At 42.7% G+C, this 23,611-nt stretch overlaps 3 protein-coding genes across 10 annotated transcripts in view; 2 read left to right on the plus strand and 1 right to left on the minus strand.

Moving 5' to 3' along the window:
• The window catches only part of BicC (protein bicaudal C), a 30,142-nt gene extending 28,119 nt beyond the window's left edge, over positions 1-2,023 (plus strand). For all 5 annotated transcript variants that reach the window (XM_076628006.1, XM_033346964.2, XM_076628007.1 and 2 more), the window contains one exon: positions 37-2,023. In XM_076628006.1, coding sequence (XP_076484121.1) covers positions 37-155 — 119 coding nt within the window. In that variant the 3' untranslated portion in view covers positions 156-2,023. The remainder of the gene's footprint in view (positions 1-36) is intronic.
• Positions 2,024-3,807: 1,784 nt separating this feature from the next.
• Positions 3,808-4,801, minus strand: Pex2 (peroxisomal biogenesis factor 2). The gene has a single exon (XM_033346976.2). The coding sequence runs from the start codon at positions 4,799-4,801 to the stop codon at positions 3,929-3,931; it is 873 nt and encodes a 290-aa protein (XP_033202867.2). The 3' UTR covers positions 3,808-3,928.
• Positions 4,802-5,938: 1,137 nt separating this feature from the next.
• The window catches only part of bsk (mitogen-activated protein kinase dJNK), a 59,555-nt gene continuing 41,882 nt past the window's right edge, over positions 5,939-23,611 (plus strand). The window contains exons 1-3 of one of the 4 annotated variants that reach the window (XM_076628012.1): positions 5,939-6,079; positions 13,244-13,289; positions 23,103-23,212. In XM_076628012.1, the coding sequence (XP_076484127.1) occupies positions 23,191-23,212 (22 nt within the window). In that variant the 5' untranslated portion in view covers positions 5,939-6,079; positions 13,244-13,289; positions 23,103-23,190. Of the gene's footprint in view, positions 6,080-13,243; positions 13,290-18,876; positions 19,842-23,102; positions 23,213-23,611 lie in introns of those variants that run through there. The other 3 variants (XM_076628010.1, XM_033346972.2, XM_033346974.2) reach the window with 3 other exon arrangements.

Consider the following 23,611-nt stretch of genomic DNA (forward strand, 5'->3'; position numbering starts at 1 on the left):
ATTTTAATACTCACCCGAACATCTGTACGTTTTCAGAAATGAACAAACGTACTAGTCCATTCTGTGGTAGCGCTGCTCCTGGTGCGGAACGCAAAACGACCACGTCGTCGACCTCGTCGTCGATGGAGAAATGCAATCTGGATACCAAATGGTAGTAGGGACGAAACATGTCACGAGTCTCGCAAAATTCGTGAGAACGAATACAAAGAATTTAGACAGGACCGCGTCGTACTTAAAATTAGCCTCGCGTTCGCACGCAGACTCGATTGCGTTTCAAGATGCTCGAACGAGAATCGAAATCGAGATCGAAATCAAATCACGCGAGCCCTTTCGCCGACTCGACAGTAGGATCAAGTTATAATTAGTATGTTAATTTGCGATTCTAGGCACCGAAAGAATAGGCGGATGATTCTTTTTGTGGTCAAGGACCGTTTGCTTTTTTTTTTTATTTTTTTCCCTGCAGTCCTCGATTCACGCGGTCGAAAGGTGCCTTAGGTTAAGAAACTCGTTACTACTTTCGTTTCGTTAGCTTTTTTTTTATGTTGCTAATGGTCTTTCTATCGTGGTCGCGCGATATTCGACGAATCGATATGGTTTTCATATTATTTTGTACGGAGCGCGAAACACGATGCTCCGGGAGTCGTAGTGTCGTTCGACACGTTGTATCATATATGTTTTTGTGTAACGGTGAAGAGTTCGTAATAGGACTGAACGATAGGCGTATACAGTATCTATAAATTAACGATAACGGTTCAATTAGTATAGCAAAGTGCGGAAAAACGAGGCTTTGAAGCTCGATATGCGCGATGGGCGTAGGATATCCCGTACGTTCGGCGACCTGTCGCTTTAGGGAAGTTAAAATATTTAATCTCGACTAAGCTCGAAACTCGGCAGAAACGTAGAACCTAAGCTGGCAACCGAGACGGAAATGCGAACTCACGTAAAGATAAAGCGAAAAGAAGGGCACACGGTCATGTTTCTCTCGGTTTTCGCGAGTTTCGGATTTTCTCGCAGCAGCCGCGTTTTCGAGTTTTACAATGTAATAAAGTATTTATTATTCACTCGCGAAAGACGTCGAACGTACAAATGCGAATGATTTTTCCACGAAGCGGATCGGAGGGGGCGATTGAACGTTCGAAGGTATTTCGAGTTGTGTCTTTTTCACCGTATTACGATCGATCGTTTTACAGGAGAAACGACTTTCCCGAACTACCCTTGAAACTATAATTTGAGTCTATACTCAGCTATACCGCTAACGTGCAATGCCTGCCCAACGATTCTGCAGCTAAATTATTTTCAATAATCGGTCGTCGTATGAGTGCATCGTGATTCCTCTTCTTTTCTTCATTTTCTTTTCTGTCTCAACATCCGTGTACTTGATAAACATACGGGGAACGAGAATATTTTTGTTAAAACAAGCTGCACGTTGTGGTCCGTTTACACAGTAGTCGTTTTACGAAAGTAAGATACTCGTGTTCTACGTAAATTATTAATATTTTAAATCTTTTTTTTTTCTTTTTTTCTGAGTATACTCGTATATGGATGAAATGAAAGCGTTCGGCAACGAGCTCATGCTCTGCTCGCTACGATCGACAATATTTAAAGATGTAAACACCTTCAAATATCAATTTATCGCGATTTAAGTGATCGATCCATTTGTCGGTGCGACTAGCGATATAAATTATTGTTTATCGCGTGTCAAGAAAATATTCAGAATATCGTCTCGATGAAACTTATCGAGAATGTCTAACGAGTCGAACGATTTTATCGTTAATAGTTCTTGACTAAGTCTTTTGTGAAATCCTTTTAAGCATAAATTATTGTTGTTTGGTGCGGCAAAATCGCATGCTTGAAAATGATCGAAATGTTAGAAAAGGAATACATGCTATGTGTACTTTATGCGTACGAGTGTATGCGCGCGCGTATGTGTGTGATGTAACAAGACTGTACCCGATCGTCCCTGTTACTCGTGTTTGTGTCGAACATTAACCGTTTTCTTTGATAAAATTCGATTCGAATTTGATTTTCTTCGTCCGATCATTACACCGGTCGGATAACAAAAATCGTGTACCTATCCCATGATTTCGTAGCGGAGAATTATCGTTCTTGTTTTCGCGGCAGAGATGGGACGTCGCAGAACGATTTTGTCGTAACGATCATTGTTGTTCCCGAGGAAAAGCTTGATCGATGACCGCAAGATTCCTTTTACCGCGAATCCACTCGTGTCCTTTCTATTATTTGTATTTTTACGCTGCTCGAGATACTTACACGATCGATCGATGCTCGACGACTTTTTTTTTTAGAGAGATGCGTTACGCTGTTCTTCGATGTTCCTATCTAGAAAAATATAGAAATATAGGTATATGTATATATGTATATACACATGAACACACATACGTACCGTACGTATGTGCATGTAGGTACGTGCATCAGCTGATTTTGCGGGATTTAGCAGATCAATTAGTTGCTAAAACGATTAGAATTAAAAGGAAGAAAAGAAGAAGAAAGGTAAAAAAGAAACGATGATAGGTAAGGAAGCGACAACGAAGCATTCGATACCTAGCCTTCGAACATCACGGTACAGGTCGTATCGTTCGTCTTATTTCCTGTCTTCTTCCTGACACGTTGCATATGGCAAATTTCTTGACGCATATTTCTCTTTCTCTTTCTCTCCTCCTCGATCCGTCTGATACGCAAAAACTGAAACCCCTTTCTTGCTGACGAATTTTATTTCTTTTTTATTTGTACGCAAAGAAAGAGAGAATAACGACACGAAATACGGATACAAGATTCGCGAAGGAGAAGAGAAATTGAGAGACGAACATACAGTAACAATCCAGCGAGATCATTCGACTGACCGAACATGCCTTTCTGGAGCATGTTTCCACGCGCAGTGTAATAATAGTATCGATATAGTACGATGCGTATTCCGAAAGACGCTTCGTTTGTAAAAACGTGAAAACCTATCATGATGGCAATTTAATCGTGCGCCGTAAAACGTTTCTCAGAATCGATGAAATACGATCCGGGTGAATCATATTTTCGGAGACTAACGAATAAAATGAAATATACCATGTTCCGCCTTGTTTCGAAACGTTAGGTGTTTTAATCTTGTCTACTTTGCTGATGCGATCTCGCCAAGTTTCTTTCGCCAAGTGAAAAGAGTGACGTGCCTAACAACATTTTTACTACGATTAACGGATTCAGTACTACAGCGGGATATGGTTGTTAATTACACCTACGTCAGGTGATACTATACTATACTATATACGTCAGGTGATCGTACAAGGTACAGCCACGGTACGTCTTTTTAAGTCTTCGAACAATTTTTGTCAACGAATATCAATCGAATCGTTGGAACGGCTGGTGCGATCGCACGCTCGCGCAACTTACCTATTACTGTAGAGAATAAGCAAACATTCCAATCAAGATTAGAGCGCAACCGAATCGAGATATCGAAGAAATCGAGTGGACGAAAAGAATTCAAACGTGTCCATCCGAATGTTAGCAGGTAATGAATGGACGTGCCCGCCCATCGTGCAAGTAAAACTACTTAATGAATAAACCAACGACCAATCTATGTAACGCATATTGCCGCGAATATACGAAACGGAAAACATTTTAAGGCGGCATGATATTTTTATACGGTAATCCAGTTATTCCGATAAGCAAGAAGTATATCATATACCAGATCCATCATCGTTTCGTTTCGAAGGAAACACCGAATAAATCGTAACGTTGTATGAAAGCAGATAGAGAGAATTTTGTATTGGTATTTTTAATAAAAAAGAAAAAAATAAAACACAATGCATGTACAATCGTATGTATAAATAGAAATATATGTATATGTATATGTACATGTATATATATATATATATATATATCTGTATGTACAAAATGTTTGTTTATTGGTATAAGACGGAGAACGTTAAAATGCCGTGCTCGACATTTCTCGTTTGCTGGAGGTCGAGGAACTGGCTTCGTACGTTTTCATACTAGTAGCGTAGAGTCGCGTGCTACACTCGGGACACTGAAACTCGACCATCACGGTGAAGTGAGCGTTCAAACAGTAGTAGCAAAAAATATGCTGACAACCCGCGTGTACCGGTAGGATCGGTGTATCGGTGCAATAGGCGCACTTGGTGGACAAGTTCATGGTCGGTAATATGCCTTGCAAGTCGACGGCCTTTGACCGCGTGAATAGCTTCTTCATCGTGTGCTTTAAGTAATGGAAATTGACCATGGGCAAGCTGGTAGTAAACAATTCCATCAAACCGTGCCATAACAGTTCTCTGGTCATGTACGAGTAGCCGATGTTTCTCGGTTTGTGAACAGTTGTGGAAGAACTCGCGATTCCGAGTATATATTCGACGATACGAGGCTGCGTCCCACGATGCATAAAGATCAACAAGTTTATAAACTCGAAGAACTTCAAGACGTTCGCGACACGATCGAGTAAAATGGTGAAACGACGATTCGCGCCACTATCCACGAGTTTATCTCGTACATACGCCGGACCGATCGTTGAAAGCATATAGAGAATGGACTTTGCGCTTGTAATGTTTTCGTAATGCAAATTGAGCAGTTGCTGACCAAATGTCGATTTTCCGTGGCGCAGCGAGAAATTCCATATGAAGAATTTGAGGAGCGCGTCGATCTCGGGTTGCCATCTATCGATCTTCTCTATCTGTTGATACTTGCCGATTTCCCTGGCTTGATTCCTAAGCACTTTGTAGATTTCCTCGTCTAACTGCACCGCATCAATCTGATTGATTCGAGAGACGTAAGGTGATGTCGGCATCTCCAGAGGTGATTGATCGTAGGTTTCGGCGAGACGGAGGGAATGAGACAACGAGTCCGAACGCGGCGCGTCGCGCGGCGGAATGGCGCAAGGTCGTGGTCGACGGTCGATCGAGGAAGCGATTATTTTGGTCGTGGCGCGATCGCGTAGCCGCGTGCGCGCGCGCGTTCACAGAGCAAAGTGGGCGAACGAGTCGATCTGCACGGGCCAGTCGTGTCGAACGTTTCGTTTGGTCGGCGATCACAGAGATTCGGAGGTTTCTCGAAAAAGATACGATACAAGCACGAGTGAACGGGAACGCTAATGCGAACACAAATGCGAGCTGAAGAATCGTGTTCGAACGATATCAAAAGATACGAGAATTGCGAATCGTAGGACAAACTGGTGCCGTGTGCGCGAAGAAGAAATGAGTAGCCGCATACGATAGAAAGCGAGGTTAGGAAAAGTAGGCGACGGTGGCGTTGTCGAAGCGGCGCAACACGACGGGACGCGAGGAAAAACGACCCGACACGATTGGTGACGACTCACGACGACGCGGCACGACCGACCCATCGGGTCCATTCGGTCGCCTGACAACGTCCTCTGTTGGAAAAGCGAAGGAGGTAGCGCGACGCGCAGCTTCGATTTCGAATCTCTGGTTTCCCGCAGTGAAGGAACCGCGGTTGTGGGGGGCGCGCACGCGACTGCCCTCTGTTAGCGGCCTCTCGGAAATCACGTGGAAAAAGGAGCGGACCGAAGTGAATTCTAGTCGCGGACGGTGGTGTGCTTCGCAGCGCGAAGCCTCGAGAGAAAGCGAGAAAGAGAGGAAAAGGAAAAGAGGAGGGAAAGAGAAGAGAGAAGAGAAAAGAAAGGAGAGGTGTCGGTGCGGTGTCGGTGTCGGTGTCGGTGTCGGTGTCGGTGTCGGTGCACGGGAGAGTCGGTCGTTGTCAGCCGGTGGTGATCGTAGGGTTCGCGTATTCGCGAGCAACGGCCGAGCGGTTTGAGGTTAGCTCGAGGGACAGCTCGAAGCGAGCGCGACCTAACTCGAGTCTCTCGAGCCCGCGTCCTATCGCGTTTTGGGCTCCATGTTGCCGCTAGTGGAATGACGTCATCGAGTGTTGGTGCTTCGAGAGTGAGCTCCTTCCTCGCCCGTCCTATGAAAGTTACCCGATCATGTTTTCGTGATAAATTCTAAGGTTTTCTAGTGCGGCAGACGGTGAACTCGGTGAACTCGCAGCGATTAGCGGCGGTCGCCGATTGGCACTAGTGTGCTTGGCTGCCACGCATTCACCAGCAGAGGTGAGTATTTCCAATTATTATATAATGTCCGGTTTTTTCGCTTTCACTCGTCGTCACTCTGCAACTCATCACCTTCGCTCGAACCATCGATTCGTCAACTGACAGGTTAACCTCCGATCCGACCCTCCGATCTCTTCGGGCTCCTACTCCCTTCCGCTCCCTTTCTCCCTCCTCTTTTTCCCTCCTTCTCCCTTTTATTCTCTCTCCCCCCTCTCTCTCTCGTTCGCCCGCTCGCTCTTTCGCTCGCACGCACGCACGCACGCACTAACATACACACATGCACCCACACACACGCAAAGCACAAGCGCGCGAGCGCGTTCGGTTTTCCTTCCTGCACATCGCGATTCATCTCTCGCGTTTTCCTTGATTTCTGTCTTCCATGTTCGTTCCTCTCCTCGTCGTCGTTTAGAGGGAAGAAGCCAAATTAATTCGGCAAACCGTAACCTCTTATGGTGTTCCCGTTGCGAGCACATTGCCTTAAAGCGCATTAGTAGCGCAGTTGCACGCGTTATTTTCGTGTTGGCCACTTGCTTGCAACCACCGATCGCAACATCGAACGTAATGCAACGCGACGCGAAGTGACGATGTTCGTTCCGCCCCGGATCGTTCGTCAAACGAACGGAATCGAGCTTTTTACTCGATCCCCTGTTTGTATTCGAAAGTATATTATATTTTGCATCTGGGCACGCGAAACGTGTCTTCTCGACGTCGTATCGTGATCTTCTGGTGTCTTTTCGAATTTAATCTGAGCATTATACTTACGAACATTTTTATCGACGAATAGTACCCGCGTTTTACACGTTTCGATTCCGGAGTCACACGGTACTGAGCAGGTTCTTTCGCTTTTTTTACGTTTATTCCTACGTTTATTCTTACGTTTATTCTTACATCCGAGATTTCCATATATCGTAACAAAACTATCGCCGCTGGTGTACCACAATCACGACCCTTCGATGATAAAGCACGCGTAAACGTAGCTTGTTTACGCACGATGCAGCGCGCCACGCGTTTTCTGACAATAAATCCGGACCGATCGTATCTTCGCCCTTTTACCCCAAAGAAACGTGATATACCTTTCTCATCGATGTGTTCTTACATCGTGTTTACAAACGCGAGCATTAGTCAATTTATCGAAATATCGTGCATCGCGTGAATGGTTTCGGTAGAAAGTGGGCGTGGCGTGTAAAAATTTTGGAGCGGCGTGCGTATTCGGGTTTTCTTGCTTCGATTCGCTCGTTTATTGCAAAGAATACTTGCGACTCGATTGTGGGGGGAGAGGGCGATAATGGATTGCATGGCAGCTACCCAAACCTCTGTTTACACGTACATTTTACGTATTTTCTTTTTCGATAGAATAAATTGCCTATCGTGCCCTTCGAGGTTTTGCTAAACTTTCTACCATCGGTTGGATAATGGAGAAAAATAGTTAGTTTTCAGAGTACGATAGCGAATTGTCGCTGTGGGTTACAGTGTTGATCGGTCACGCGGGTGATTTTCATACGCGACACGCGCTCAGCGTAATCGATGCATTCTTTGGACTCAATTTTGATGTTATAAATCAGATACTTTCTACGTCACCGGTTTCTTTATTGACGTCGATATTCGTATTTGATATCGTCGAGTCGAATTTAACGATATTTTCGTTCTTCCGTTGCCACGGTCTTGGCTATGACCTTAATTTTGCGAACCGCAGATCGTTGGCGTGGAATATTCTTGTACAATTTTCACCATTGTTGCTTTTCGCTTGCCGTAGTTATTTATCGATATATCTAAATCCGCTTACCGTTGCTTTGCACGTTGCTGTGATTGGATTTAAACAATAACAATTCATCGACTCGTAGGTACTAGCTTTAATAGTTTTTTATACATTTTCTCCGGTACGAGAATTTTCCAACTCTCTCGATATCTTTCTATTTCGTTCGCTGTCCAGTTTAGAAAATCGAATTAGTCGCGAGTTGTGAACTGCTTCGTATTCCAAATCGAATTTCGGTGCCGTAAAATCCTTGTCAGGGGTAAGTCATACTTGCTTCTCGCTTTGTCTCTTTTTTGAAACCATGTTATCAGTTTATTGTTCGAAATAATACTATTTCGCGTTAGCATGTTACTTGCGTTGGTACATTGCTGTTTTCGTAAAATTTACGATTTTCTCTTAAAGCCCTAGACGAGGTACCGAAGAAGATGAATTATCGGCAGACATATCGTGTTGCCTACTCGTTATAGCAATCGTTCGCAGACGAATCTTGACACGTATTATGCTCGATCGTAAGACAATCCTTGTTCGTTCGCCGATTCTCGAACGCCGAAGCAAGCATGCGTAAGTTTTGTTTAATCTACTCGAATGCATCGATCTCATGGTTAAAGTTCGCAAGATTATATAAATTAAGCGCGGAGCATAATGAAAATAAAAGCTATCGAGGATAGTAAAAAGTTCTTATTTCACCGTAGCGTGCTGCCATCTCGTGTTTTCGCACACCCCCGTATCGTGACCCCGTGGAACGAGGTCATGTGTACCTAGCCACTTCCTAACCGTTTCGTCACATATGTGATCGTTTGTCCCAATTTCATATTCTCTTGGAACAAACGAGAAAAGTAGCTTCGTTGCAACTAGTTGGTGATTTTCCAAAAAATATGACGATGAAGTATCGGTTGTAGGGTAGATGGTTGACCAGAGAACGTGTAAACTGTAAGCGATAGACTGTCGGGTGTTTCGGTAGTTCGTAGCTTGCATGGTGGGACAGTGGCGAAAGAGCGCGCGATCGACCGAAGGGACTAAGCTCTTGTTCGTAGAAAACGCGCGATCAATGTATTCGAATTGCGGAGAACTTTGAAAAAACCATAGCGTCACGAGCAGCAAGACATATCCAGGATGGTTTCCATTCTTGACCGAGAGACGAAATGGTCGGAAAAGTCGAGCTTCGCTCCGACAGAGTAGGTGGTGGCGCGAGGCGTGGCGAAGTATTGATCGTCGTTGCCATTTCCCTTCCTTCCTCACCCCCGACCATCGTCATCCACCGTTCTGAACCCTCTCGCTTTCTCGTTCTCCCGCTCTGGTTGCCGTTCTGCCGGTCTACCGCTCCGTCGTTCTCTCGGTCGAACCACCTTCACCCTCCGATTCGCCGCTCTGCTGTCGCTCTAGCGCTGCTACTTTCACCTCCGCACCTACCTTCGCTCTTGCCAACGGTATTCACCCTCTAGTCCACCGAACGAATCCGCACGCGTCCGCATCTCCGCTCCTTTCTTCTCTTCTCTTCGCTTTCCTTCTCTTCTTTCCTCTTCGTTTCTTTCCGTTGTACCGCTGGTCTCACAGTTCTTTTAACCGTACTTTCTTCTCTTCGATATTTACTTACTTTACTTACAATCGAAAGAAGTTGATCGAAGTCGAAATTCCGTTTGTTTCTTCTCTTTCCTTTTCTGTTATTCCGTATCTCGTTTCTTCCTCATATTTCTTCTCTCTTCTTCCCGTCTCACTGTCAGCGAAAAACGAAGTGTTTTCGTTGAAATTATCATTTTCTGCTTATTACATAACGAAAACATAATGCTACGCAGGATATTATCATGATATTTTCCGGCGATCGATTTGAAAAATTGTTTGCCGTTGGAGCGATGTCGGTTTTCACAGAGGAACTTTAGAATTGTTTGTCCTGGGGCATCTTCTTTACCGATGTCGTAGCACGAAAGTTATAGCAAGCTGGGTGCCATCTGTGAAGGGGTAGCTCAGTTACGCGAGTTTCAAAGAACTCGCCAATCTCGCTAATGCCATTAGTCCCAATTCGATTGTGTCTCGAAATAGGAGAAGTAAGAAGTTAGTTTTGTTACGAGTTAGGCTTCAATCGCTAAATGCCAACCCTTTTAAATGTCTGACAAAGATTAGAATAACGCTTTCAACCCAGCTATCCTCGTATTCGTAAGATTTATCGCATTCCGATCATTCGAATATAACATTATTCAAATAATTTTGGGGGTAAACGATAGTTAGCGGTCCTTTTCTAATATTTCCATGAAACAAGCGTAGTAACTCAATACCTACGTATTGAGGGGATGTCTGAAGATGTAATTTGTAGGAGATTTGCTCTGGTGGGCAGAACTTATTCAGCAACATAACATGTAGCTTTTTCCTCTAATATCTGTATGTCTCGCGCAGTGTCTCAAGCGATTCAGATAGATCAATTGAAATCATGTTTCGAAGATAAAAGCGGATGTACCTTTCCGTGAAATTTTTTATCTAACTCGTCGATGACGAGCTTTCCCTTATACGTTGAATCTAATTAACCAAAGAATGTTTCGTACCTCGAATAAATTCGCGTTTGCCCTCGCTTTTTTCCTATTCTGATCATCCACCGGAAATTAAATGCTTTCTGACGGCCTTGCTGCTTCGCGTATTCTGCTCTGCCAGAGGGAAGCCTAAGTATCGTGCATCTTAAATCTCTGATTAAGCAAAGTGCTCGTTAAGTGATTGCGAACTGTACAGGTTGGCCATGTTTCGCCGACGCACGTTTGAACCTAAACCCATTCACCATTTTCGTGTCTATCTCTCGTGCAATTCGACTTAAATATTTCGTAATGCTCGCTGTAACGAAACTCGTTTATTTTACTTGAGAAGTCTCTTTTTTCAGTTGTGAGGAAAGTTTCCATATTATTAAACAATTTCTACTTTCGCGAAAAGCTTGAAAGGATTAAGAATCGTATAATTGGAATATCTGTGTCTATTAGCCTTAAAAAAATATCTTTCATCGCGGTTTGGTCGTTATTCATACGGCAAACCCGTCCAACGAAATTTGTCGATTTACGAAGCAAGTGCGCGGTGCTAGGCGCAAGCTTGTGATCGGAATTGCTAATACGAATTTCGACCTATTAGAAATTCCTGCCGCGTGTCGGTATCGCGTTGAAAACTTTAACGATACGTCGCCGAGGATTCTCCGCGGTTTTTCCCAGAAAAACCCGCTACTTTTATTTATTCGCTTCGAATCGGCGATCGGTGCCGAAGTTCTCATTAAAATTTAATCGGACTCTTTATGCGGAAAGGGGGCTTCTTCGACGTATTTCGAGCCGATATGGTCGTATTTGATTCGTCAAGGCAAAACCAATCGAACCGCAGCACGGATCTAAACTTTCGAGTAGTTAACTTTGCGAAAGTTGTTGCTCGTTTTTTAAAACGATCGTTCCTCTTGCTCCTAGTTTCGCAACAAGCTCGCAAATTCCAATTGCGTCGCAGTTACGTCCTACCAACCAGTAAACTTTGACGGTAATAAATTCATAACGTTGGTGATCCTCGTGGTTAATCTACAATTTTAACGTTATGTAAACGAACGAAATGCCTTTTATTCTTATATATCTGTAGTATAGTACAATTGGTCGTTGGTAATTGTCGTGTCTGGAAATACAAATGTGCGCTAGCAACCGATAAGTTGGTAGATCCGTACGCGCACGGGGCACCAGCGGAAGAGCCCTTGATGTACTCGGCAATCTAAATAATTATAGCGGACTGGAGCAGTCCATTCCTTGTCTCGACGTTGCACAATCAAGGCGTGCCTCTTTAGGCCGGAGCACGATTGACCGATATCTACGTGACGCTTTTCGTCCAAATTTCGCTGATACCCGCATTAAACACGATATCGGACCACTTGAATTTTAGCGCAGACGATTTTAAAACGTAAAGCAATTAACTCGTTGACGACTGGAGGAAACCAGCGGCGCCGCTATTTCCTGTAATTATGGCCGCTTATATTAATTTTATCGAAACGTCGCAGTTGGCGATGTTTCAGTTAAAACCGATGCAACTGAATTTCTCGAAACACGCGTACTCTCGATCTCCTTTGTTCCGAAGAGATTTATAGAAGAAAAGCTACTGCTTGTAGAATTAAAAGTGGCAATTATGCAGTTTAGTGATTTTTCCCAGTTTTGTCCATAAAGCTCAATAATATTGTATAAGTTGACTGAAAGAAAGTTACAAACGAAGTGTTGCGTTAACGTAACGTTAATCCGTAATAAGTTGAAGGACGTACAGCTCGACCATCGAAGTTACAATATATCGTATATATACGTAAATTCTATAGAATTCAAACTACCCGCCAACCGATATATTTTACTGTTGCTTTGTTTTACCGGTAGCCATTTCACACAATAGGTTAAATCACGAGAGAAGAACGGTAATTTAGGACTTTGAAAATCGATTCTCGATTTTCCAGCTAAAATTTGTAGTAGATTTGTTATTAATCGTTATTGTACTCGATTAAACTCGATTTTCCAGGATCGATCGTCTTATTTACCCCAAGGATTTACTTTATTACATATACAGGGTGGTTGGTAACTGGTGGTATCATACAAGCGGAAAGGGGGTGATTCTACGCGAAAAAGAAGTCGAAAATATAGCATAAAAATTTTTCGTTTGAGGCTTTGTTTTCGAGAAAATCGACTTTGAATTTTCGCTCGGTACGCGTGCACTTTATCACGTCTCGTTATAACGGATCGTTGTCTCGATGGAAAAATTAAAAAAAAAACAATTAAAAAAATTTTTATTCTATATTTTCGACTTCTTTTTTCGCGTAGAATCACCCCCTTTCCGCCTGTACCTCCAATTACCAACCATCCTGTATATTCGAGAAAAGATGCAAGAAGCAAAGAAGAATCAGTTGATTTGTTGGATCTTGAAGTCCCGGAAGAATTTAATCCGTGGAGACTCGATGCGCGAACGTAGTATATCGCTTTCAATTAGAGAGGATGCATCGGGATGATACCGGTGGACAGAGCACGAAGGAGAGAGCGAAATAGGTGCGTGAATGACCCTCCCGAACCACTTTTCTCCCTATGGAGTAGTTCGTTGGAATCTTCCCTAACGGAGACCGAAGAAAACTGCGCTCGCGAAAACAACATCCCTCGTTGTTCGCGGGGATGCATCGGAGGGATGTACGCTGAGTAAATCCTACCAGTCAGAAAACAAACGGGAATCTTCGCTCGATATACTTCTACCGAGGGTGACGAAGCCTTCAAGTACCCTTTTTTTTTTTGTTGGCCGTGCTGTGCAGTGCACCGGAGAAACCGATTCATCGTATCCCCTTCCGTTTTTTTTCGCGCCTTACCCCTGCCACAATTATACGATTTCACCGCTTCTGCTTCTCGAGTATCTCGTTAATTATATTGTTTCGTCTTGACTTTTTTTTATTACAGAGATCACTTGCGAGGGATATGGAACTTGTCGTAGCTTCCTGAATAGGTGAGTGCTCCTAATCCCCTTTTTGTATCTTGGAAAATCGTTGACGTGTTAAGTTGGACGTAGCTTGTTCTCCGCCCTCTATCATGTCGATATATCGTGAAAGTCAAAGTCTGGCCTATTCAGAACAGGGACATTCTTTTCTGATTTGCGGACGCAATGGAGGTGGTGCGGCACGGAAAGAGTTAGTCACCGAGAGTTAGCTACGGAAAGCGCATCTAAAATGAATTTTCCTCGCACGAAACTGAGAAAAACGTAGCGAAAGGATAGGAATGAATACGACGAGCTTGTAATAACGTAAGAACGGCAAAGAAACCTTCTTCGTGCGTTCCGTTAACGTAAATTAATGATTTTACTAATCGTTGGAAAGTGTATCGTACCGAGGAGGGTCGTTAGTCGTGTTTTCTTCGATACCGGAGCGAAATCGCGCAAGCGTGATTCTCAGTAAACGTAATGGATATGGATTTTCGGGTTGTGCGACCTTCACATGTCGCATCCTCTCACGCTTTTCGCGCCCCGGACATTGTCCTCACCGCATAGTATAAGCCGATGTAGTTCAAAATTGAAATATTTGGGCTCGCGATATATACATATAATCGTTACTTTGAACGAATACAACATTCTGATTGACCAATCGTCTTCTTGATACCGCAGATTGAATATCGCATTTTGTACGAAGTCAATAGGTGTTCATGTTCATAATACTTACGAAGAGGAGTGCGTCAACTCGTACCGACATGCGATGCGCCGATTATTCTTCTTTTAATATCGCGACACTTCGACACAATTTGCCGCTGTTTGCTCCCCAACATGATGGAAAACGATTGTCTTCTTTGCTGCATTTCTGTTCTCACAACCCTCGAATAAGAAGTGTGTAAATATCGTGTGAAACTAACAGGATAGTTCAGCTTTAATACTCGGATTCTATCGCGTGACCGAACGCATTCGTCTAGCAAGAAGTTACGGTTATTTTCATCGGGAAGAGTCACCGACTTTCGAGCTTTGCTTTAGCTCGATCGAACGATGCATTAAATCAGTCATATTCTTCTCCTTTCGCGGATTTTCCCGCTTCGTTTTCCGCCAAAAATGTTTGGAATGCGATGCATTATCATAGTTATTATGCTCGTCGAAAGATAAGGACGGAAGTGGAAGTTAGAGAAATGGAAAATATCAGCGTTGATAACTTCTCCCCATTTAGTTCGATAACGAAAGCAAGTAGTACAATATACTTTTATGGTACATGAAGCCTCTTTTCCGAATATACTTGGTTTCGTTAACATACTGCTGCTAATAACGAGGTAAATATGCCCTGGAATGAAAAGTAACGCGAGACAATGCAAAATCCTTTGAAGCGGTCGTTGCTTCAAATTCTACCGAAAAAAACAAGGAAATGCCGAAGAAAAATAACCAATGGAGAAATTTAACGCGCAGAATGATTGTGGATGAACTACGAAAAGGGTAGAAAATAGAAGGAATTGAATAGGAAGAAGAAAAAAATAACTAGCGAGTCGATTAGCGAGCTTGTGCAAAAGATGCCGGTGAATCTCATTGAGAACTAAGCACGACTGCGCGGCCTTCTTCCTTCTGTCGGATTTTGATTCCTTTCTTTTAAGTTGGAAGCTATAGATATTTTGACACAGATCTTTGATCTGAAAGTAACAAGTGGGAAGTTAATGGTGAATCGTTATCATCATAAAATTGAGAGGCATGTATCAACAACTAGAGATTCTTGTTTATATATTTATTCTTTTCCAAGAATGTAAAAACTATTCTAAAACTTCTACATTCGTTTAACGTTTGGTTACCTACCACTACTCGTGCAACGTAACGCGAAGGTGTAAGGTCTGATCGCTACTACGACTCGATCACTGGTGTCGGATACGTAGCAACAGTAGCATAGTTAGTGAATGTCGCGCGATCTATCTAATGGTGGCGCTACAACTATAACAACGATTTATGCAATTTTGATTGCACAATCTGTTTCATAAATTAAAAAGTCAGACACCTTAGAACCTTAAATCCCTCGTACGGATTTGAACCAATTCCTACGCTTAAGTGTGGTACCTAAGTATGGTTTCCTGATTGCGTTGAAACTGCTAGCACATACCTACCTGTGACCAGATAGCCTAAGTAGATAGGTAGAAAGGTAGGTAGGTAGGTAGGCAGGTAGGTAGGTAGGTTGATGGGTAGGTAGGTAGGTGGGTAAGTGGGTAGGTTGGTAGGAGTAGTAACAGAGGATAATCTCGTGGTAGCTAGGCTGCGGTACTCTGCAGTACTATATGCCGCCATCTTGCTTTATCGATTTTGACTCCTACCCTCGCCTTGCTTTCTCGAGCTGGCAATTCCCTCGTCTTTCTTCTTTCCCTTGTTTCTTGTTAGCGACTTCTTTTCTTCCACCATTCTTTCCTCTCGAATTAAATTCACGCTTAAACGAAGATGTATACATTCGATGTTAACAAATATATTTGCGTCAGTGTGATCCCATCGTGTATACATCTTTGACCGATTACAATTAACTACGAACGAGTACCGAGTATTACGCGGAAAGAATATCATGCTAAGGATTGCGATTGGGACGACGCTGAAGGTGTGTTTATCAGTTAACAAAGCACACGATAACATAACAAAAAGAATCGCGAGTAACGCGATATGACTCTAGTATAGTTACAAGATAGACATGCAGCTAACGCGAGAACAGAATCCACGTTTCACAGGAAAACGAGGGTTTATGGTTTCTTTCATATTTCTGACGTTACTCCGATCAAACGAACGCGAACAGCTCGTCATCCGTCATCTGGAGACGTTTTCAAAGTCATAGGATAATCGACGGATAGGATAATCATCAACTCTATAGATGAAAATGATGCATCGGTATTCCCTACGTCTGTGTCTCGGAGAATAAGCGTATAAGAACGTTAGGAATCGTTAACCGTGGTATACAGTCACAGTAATAAGTAAGGTCTGCGTGGAAACGACGATATTTGGGAATACAGTCGCTCTCGGCAGCTGGTGTTTGCGAATGTATATAGATCATTTCAGGTTTTCCCAGTTAAACTTTGTCGGTGTATTCTACAGATATAAATAATACGCAATAGGGATACAGATACATCCTGCGTAAATTGAAATTATAATTTATCTATTCCTTCTTTATTAATTTTTTGTACAGGTAGAGTGTCGCAAAATTCGCGAGCGTCAGTTGCATGATAAATATTTCCGCGTACCTGCTAGGAACTGGTTGAAGGTACGTTACGGCAAACATCATTGTCACTGCTGTCGAGGATAATTTCCAGCCTGACGGGAGCTGAAACTCCTAATTCGACAGGCGTGTGATCGTTCCGCCAAAAGTGTTGGCCAAAATAATTTTGCTATGCGTTATCATGATCGAGAATTTTGTTTTCTAGACATACGAGTTCTTTGTAGTCAGAGATTTGAAATTAGATAGTAGTTGTTAATAACTTTAATAGTTTTTTAAAGATTATCGAGGTCTTAGGTTGGGCTCTTTTCGCAAGCATCCTAATATTTATGAATACGGATCGAAATAGAATTACGATTTTCTTTGTCGTGACGAATCGATCTCTTATCGTAAACGAAAGATCGTTTCATTGAGAGAACCAAAAATAGACGGAGCCTCGGTTAAGTAAGAGCGAACCGGTAACAACAGGGAAGTGAGTTTCCTCTCCGAGAAAAGAAATCTCATTTGATTCGGTACTCTTGTGAACGAATAGCGGTCGTTCGACGTCTTTCCTGCAAGAGCACGTTTTTAACCTATTTTAGCCGATTCCCGTGGAAAGTGAACCGGAAACGTACAACAAAAATGAATTTGTAATCGGAGAATTTTTTTCTCCGATTCCAGCGTTTCTACTGTTCGAAATATGCGTCGTAACGCTTAGGTACTTTTATAGTTCAGAGTGATCGTGGCGAATAGTTGGTTACCGTCTCAGCGTCATATCCGACAGCGAGTGACGTACTTTGGCCCCTTTCACGCAAGAGGGTGAAACTTATTTCAAAAGGGTTATTTTAGGAACAGAAAGGTGGCTGACCGACCACGCATCGACGCGAACATTTAGAGACACATTCTCGTCCTCTCTTTTTTTGATTCATCCCTTTCATTACGATACCTTTTGTTCGCCGATATTTTCCATTGCCGTAAATCGAGAATCTACCACTTTTCTTCTTCCCTCCGTTTCGGTCGTACAAATTAAGAAGTTCGTAACAAAAGCGACCTTCTATCTTCTATCACTTCGAGATCGAATTGTGGAATTTGCGACAGGAGAAAGATGAAACGGATGAATGGTCACTGATGCAGTCTATGCGATTTTCAAACGTTCCGGTGCCTGCGTTGTATTAACTTTAATTAATGTACAGCTGTTGAGTATTACTCTTTCGCCGAGATTAAAGGGAACGAGATTAATTCAGAACGAGTGTGACATCTGGCACGTGTCTCGACCGCATTTCCGTAAATGTGTTTGCTCTTTTATACACCACCACCTTTTATCGCGTGCTCTGAGCTCTGGATGCGGCACGATACGCATACATATATGTATTTGTTGGGCCGCTAAGCGGATTTCGACAGAGAGAAGTAAAGTGTGAAAGTGAAACGTGCGGCCCAAGATACGTTTACAATCTACGTTCGCGAATCGATTTTTCGTCGCGCGTCGATACGGTCTTTTCCCTTCTATCTTTGTACTTTTTATCGACCGTCGAATATACTGGACGTATTCCTACAACGATAACGTACTTCCTTATGCGTACTTCCTTTCTAGGTACGTACACAAGAATCTCGTTCTACTTGAACGATTAATCTCCGCGTAATTTTTATAGATAGCACAGCGTCGGTTTTCAGAAAATATTTCCGCAATACGCGCATGACTTACTCGGGCATTTTTATCAACGCGTAAGTCTACAGGAATGCAGTTTCGAATTAAGTCTCATGCTATCGTCTCGAGCATGATAACGATCGAAACTTGTTAGATCCACGTCGCGTTCTATTACTTTACCTACCTTTTTACTATATAATCATGATAGTCGAATTTCGTTACTAATGAAATTCCAAAATGTTTCCTATAATACATATGCTATACTCGTAAAAGGTTTTTACAAGTATGCACATATTCGGATACCTTCGCCAGCCATTGTACATTCCAGTACCTTGTCGTTGGTTTCGTCCTAACGAATTACTGGCTTGAAATGTAACTACAGGAAAGGTGACCAAGAAAAATAGAGGCGTAGGAAAATAAAATGTGTGGATTCGATTGAACCAGGACGGAAAAAATATTTGGAAGACGACGCGACGCGCGATCGGAAAGGTGGAAGAGGAAAGGAAAGAAAATAGTAAACGCGGTGCTAATGCGTCGCGTCGCGCCGGTTCAAGGGAGCACTGTGACCGGCGGGTCGCGACAAGAGAATATCGCGAATCGTCCCGAGATAGTCCACCGGTTGGAGGGTTGGATGGCCGTGATGGTGGGGTTGCGTCGACCGCGACAAGTATATTCGAGCGTATGAAAGAGAAGGAAAGAAATAAGGGAGCGACGAGTGGGAGAAGATGAGATCGCGCAGGCGCCAGCCCCAGCCCCGAACTTCCCACGGGCTGATCAGTCGTGCGTGGCACTTGACACGCGCTGCGTCTTTTCGTTTGTTTCTCTTGGACTTTTTACGGATCGCATCGTTTTCATCCACCCGCTTGTACTCTTCCTTTCTCTCGCTTCGCTTTGCCTCTCCTCCATTTTCCTTTTTGCTCTTTCTTCCTTCCTCGCTCTCACTATTGCACCCCTTTCTTCCTCTTATTCTTCGTTCTTTGTTTCCCCCATATTTCTTGCTCCCCTCTTCTCTGCCGTCGTACCTGTCCTTTATTTTCATGTTTTTCTGTTTCCCTTTCTGTTTGAGAAATCTAAGTCCATTCAACCTTTCGATGTTTCGAAAATTAGAATAACACGGATTTGCCGTTTCGTGTGAAAGTCGTGCTTTTCGTTGCAACGGCTCCGAATGCCGCAAGTGAAGTCTATTCGCCAACATCCATGTTGATTTTAGTGTAAACTTGACGCCTGGTGTTGCTGTCCTCAAAGTGTAGAGATTTTAAAAGTTATCACTGCTTCGAGTTGGGTGGTCTGCTTTTTTGAACTTCGATTAGGCTACCGAACATAATCAAGGAGACTGTGCACATCATACGTGATACGAGTGATTCAGTGAATGATTGAATTATTGCGCGTGCTTGCCGGTTTCGTTTTCGATAAATAAAATTTCTCCGCGATACGGGTAATATCTGTTCGAGCCTTGGAGACGTGTGCTCCGACTCACCACGTGTCGCTTTCGACAACGAACAACGAATAACAGAGAACAAACTCGTGAGTTTCAACCGCCCAGCCTTACATCTTCCTACCTTGCGTCTTCGTGACTGAATGTTCGATTCACGTGACTCTTCTGCTGCTATCGATGTCGAGATCGTTACTGGGCAACGTTACCATCATACTCTCCAACGTTTTCTCCCCTTGCACCAGCTACCTTTGACTCGATGCAAGTGGCACTCCTACGGAAGGAACGAGGATCGATATTTACAAGGTAGGATGTGTTCTGCTACGAGAAATTCGGGGTATTTTAGTTATGTCTGGCAGATCGATCAAAAGTTGAATCGGCCGTGAAATTGACTACGAAGAACCGAGCCCATATTATCCAGATAATCCTGCTCCGTTCCCGGTTTCCTCTTTGATCGTAAATAGATATATAGACGTGAATTTTTCAAACTTTATGTGCTCGCATATTGCTTCAAGGGGTTACGTCTCTACTGGTCCCTTTTATCGATACACCTACATGTTGCGTTCAGGAAAGAGACCACGAACCTCCTTTACAATAATTTACTAACTGCACAGTAGCCTTAGTAGATTCAAAAACTGTTTTTACGGTTTTACTATTTTACGATATATATTACGTTTTGGCTGTGATAATCAGCCGGCTTTTAGGTCGTAAGATTCGTTTGTAAACATTTATTTTTTTTATTACTAAACATGTTACGACTGAACGTTCATTGGCTCTTGTTACTTGGGTAACCACGTTTTAATAAGCGCAGAAGACTTTTAATACTTTGAGAAAGACTGGCTTGGAAAATTGTAACAAAGAATCGTAGATATCGGCAACGATTATTTCATAGTTTTCTTATGCTTGGCGAATTCTTAGTAATTACACAGTTCAGCTATTTAAATAGTGAGACTTGCGAGAAGTTGATTCTGTCGAACACGAGTAAGACGTTTGTTTTAACACAAATCGTTCGGAAACGCCATGTGTTGAAAGAAACCGTTGTAAGTGAGGGGGTGGGGGTGGTAATGCGGTCGCCTCCCTCAAATAATACTAGCACATATACAAACTTGGATATTGATTTTCTAGCGACTGTAGTAAACTCGTCCGAGACGGTCGTGTCCAGTCTTTGTAATTAATTGTTCCTTTTGTTTACTGTTTGTCGTTGGTTTGTTATTCGTAGTTGTACCGTGGAAAGAATATTTTATCAGATAAACATTCGTCGAATATGTGGCTAAAACGCGTTGCATGAAAAAAAGGTCATTCAACAAATAGCGTAAGAGATCCAAATTTTTGTTAGCAATTACACCAAGTTATAGCAATGTCGTAACAACGCGTCATGTTCAACAATAAAATGTTCTTTTCAAGGATCGTTGCCGGGACGAGATTGGTCTGAGATTGGAGCGTTTCTCATAGCGTAAACTTATATTGGAAACCATGAGATAATTATAATTTGAGAACCGACAGTGTGAATCGAGCCTTAAGCTGGTAAGAGTTCGCACAAGTTCGTAACATACCAAAAGAAGCACGAAGAAACAAAGGGAGAAAAACAAAGACGTCGAAAGAGAATTTGGCAAGGCGGCCGCATAGTTTGAGCGATAAGTTGGCGATAACTCGAACTTAATAGCCCGTAATACTAGAACGAGCTTCGATGCGCGCCGTCACGCAACTCATGCCTTTTGTAAATTACGTGCAGACGTATCGTATACAAAAGCTTCTAACACAGGTCGTTTCCGTTATGTTCGTTTATCTCTGCAAACATGTTGCTTAGAAATTGTTGTCCACGTTGCTGGGGCCATACTAGTCAGAACTGTTCGAGAAATGCGACATTTTTCTGGAATCTATTTCCCGCGTTATTTGTACATTCGCAAATTTACCTCTTATACCGCTTTCGTGTTTTCGTCAATTTGCGAATCCCTTGTAACGCTAACATTGATCTACCACGTACAAGAAAGCTTTTCTTTGAAATATATCACGCTATCGCTCTCGTTATCGTTATCATCATCATCATCGTTATCGTTATCGTACAATAGATCCGAGCATCACGATTATAATAAGATACATACGTGTTATACTTTTCAGGTTATCCTGCCTTTCATTTCGCGAAATGATTTCGATTTAGCAGAAAATTGGATTATTTGGATGGTGCGTTAAATGTTTGTCGCCTTGAAATTGATCGTTCCAACGACCTGTGAAAATAAAGCTGAGCTCGAATTCGCAGAACGTAGAATCGATATGGTGAGATTGCGTGCCACTGGTCATCGTGCATTGATAACGAATGAGAACGAAAGTTGCTCGTATACCAAGAAGATGAATAGCATACCTTTTACTAAAGATCAATTTTTTTTCGATATATTTTTTCGCCGTTAACCACGTTATGCTATCGGAAGGATTAATTCGTGCTAAATCGGTCAATGAAAAGACGAAAGGCAAGTGAACGGACGTCGCGTGTATTATAAACGGATTACTGCCTCGACACACGTAAATATGTAATCGATATGTAAATCGATGGGAATAAGAGTACCCGATTTATGCGACGAAATCGATATTTCATCGATGATAGAATCGCACAGATATTTTGATATGGATCGAGAATGTATATATGCAGCTACTACAAAGCTCTTAAAAATATTTCCAAAAAAAAAAAAAAAAAAACGATATTTGTTATATTTGTGACCTTCCGAACTACGTACACGTATCAGGAAATCTACGCGATTCCATCGTTAATCGAATAAAATTTCTCGTAAGTACGTTAAATAAATTATTGTATAAGAAAGTTGGTGTTGCGTCCTGTCGATCGTTGTTCTCCTATGTCTACGCTTTCTGATTTGCCTCGTCATTTGTCGAGATAATGCTTGGCACGGATATCTCTGCGTAATCGGCGGTAAATGAAATCTAGCGCGCCCGCGCGAATCGAAAAGGCGCGGGGTACGTAGAATTCGGCTGCCTGGTGGCTCGGGTTAGTCACCTATATCGATCCACCGTCGAGTTTACAGCGTACCAACTTAGGAACCCCCTGCGATCAAGGCCGCCCTGTGAAAAAAGCGGGAAATACTTGAACTCGAGGGAAGAATGGTGCACTAACTCCGCGAAATTGAAGAGGGTCGTTTGATTTATGGCGGAATCGTTCTAGGACCCCCTTCTTCCTCTCGTTCGACGCTCAAATTTTCTCAAGTTGCTCTCGCACACCCTCTTCGATCGCTCGTTCTCTTCATTCTATCCTGTGCTTTCGACAATATTTTATCTTCGCAATTTTTCTTTATCCGCTTTATGCCTGTGATTTTTTTCTTTTAAAATCCGACTCAGCTAATCGAGCTAGCTATTCGTGCAGCGACACGCGGTATCGTGTCATGCGTCATTTGAAAACATTTTATGATATGTCTTTTGGCCTTTTGACTTTATAGAGTTAAAACTTGAGGTATCGATACGAAACAATCTGTGTACGCAAGCAAATACGTGTTCTATCGTCGTCATGAACAGTTCTTGTAGATTAACCAGTTTCTCTAATCGAACGTGCTCTTTCTGTTCCAGGTACGTAATCGTAGTGGATTTCTTTCTACCGAGATCTTGAACTCGCAACTGTCGCACAATTACCTTCGATCGATACGTATCACCTTCGATGCTATCTCTACGTTTCGAAGGTAACGAATTATGTGTACGCTTGATCGTGGTCTCTTCGGCGTGAAACATTTTCGTGTTTCTTACACGCTTACTAAATACTTCTTGCGTAGTAGATAATGTACATATGTATTTAGTTGTATATGTTGAGGTACGCTGAATGTTATTTTTGAGAAAATAATTTCTGAAATGTAATAAATCGGAAGCACGAGAACGGAAGGAATAAATTTAGAAAAGAACCGTAACGTGCTGTTGCAAAGATGTGTTTTTTAATTATTTTCTGAATCTACGATGCGCTTTCAAGAGTGAAAAATGGAAGATTTTAGTTATAGTAAACTATAGTTTAGCTATATAGTATATTCGACAGTTCGCGGAGAGACGCGATTGCGAGGAAGCGCGCCAACGGGAGCCGTAAATTCCCA

The sequence above is a fragment of the Bombus vancouverensis genome, chromosome 3, assembly GCF_051014615.1.
Source record: "Bombus vancouverensis nearcticus chromosome 3, iyBomVanc1_principal, whole genome shotgun sequence".
In the NCBI taxonomy this organism is placed as follows: domain Eukaryota; kingdom Metazoa; phylum Arthropoda; class Insecta; order Hymenoptera; family Apidae; genus Bombus; species Bombus vancouverensis.

Coding starts and splice junctions, on each gene's coding strand:
- Pex2 (XM_033346976.2), bottom strand. CDS start 4,801: ATGCCGACATCACCTTACGTCTCTCGAATCAATCAGATTGATGCGGTG.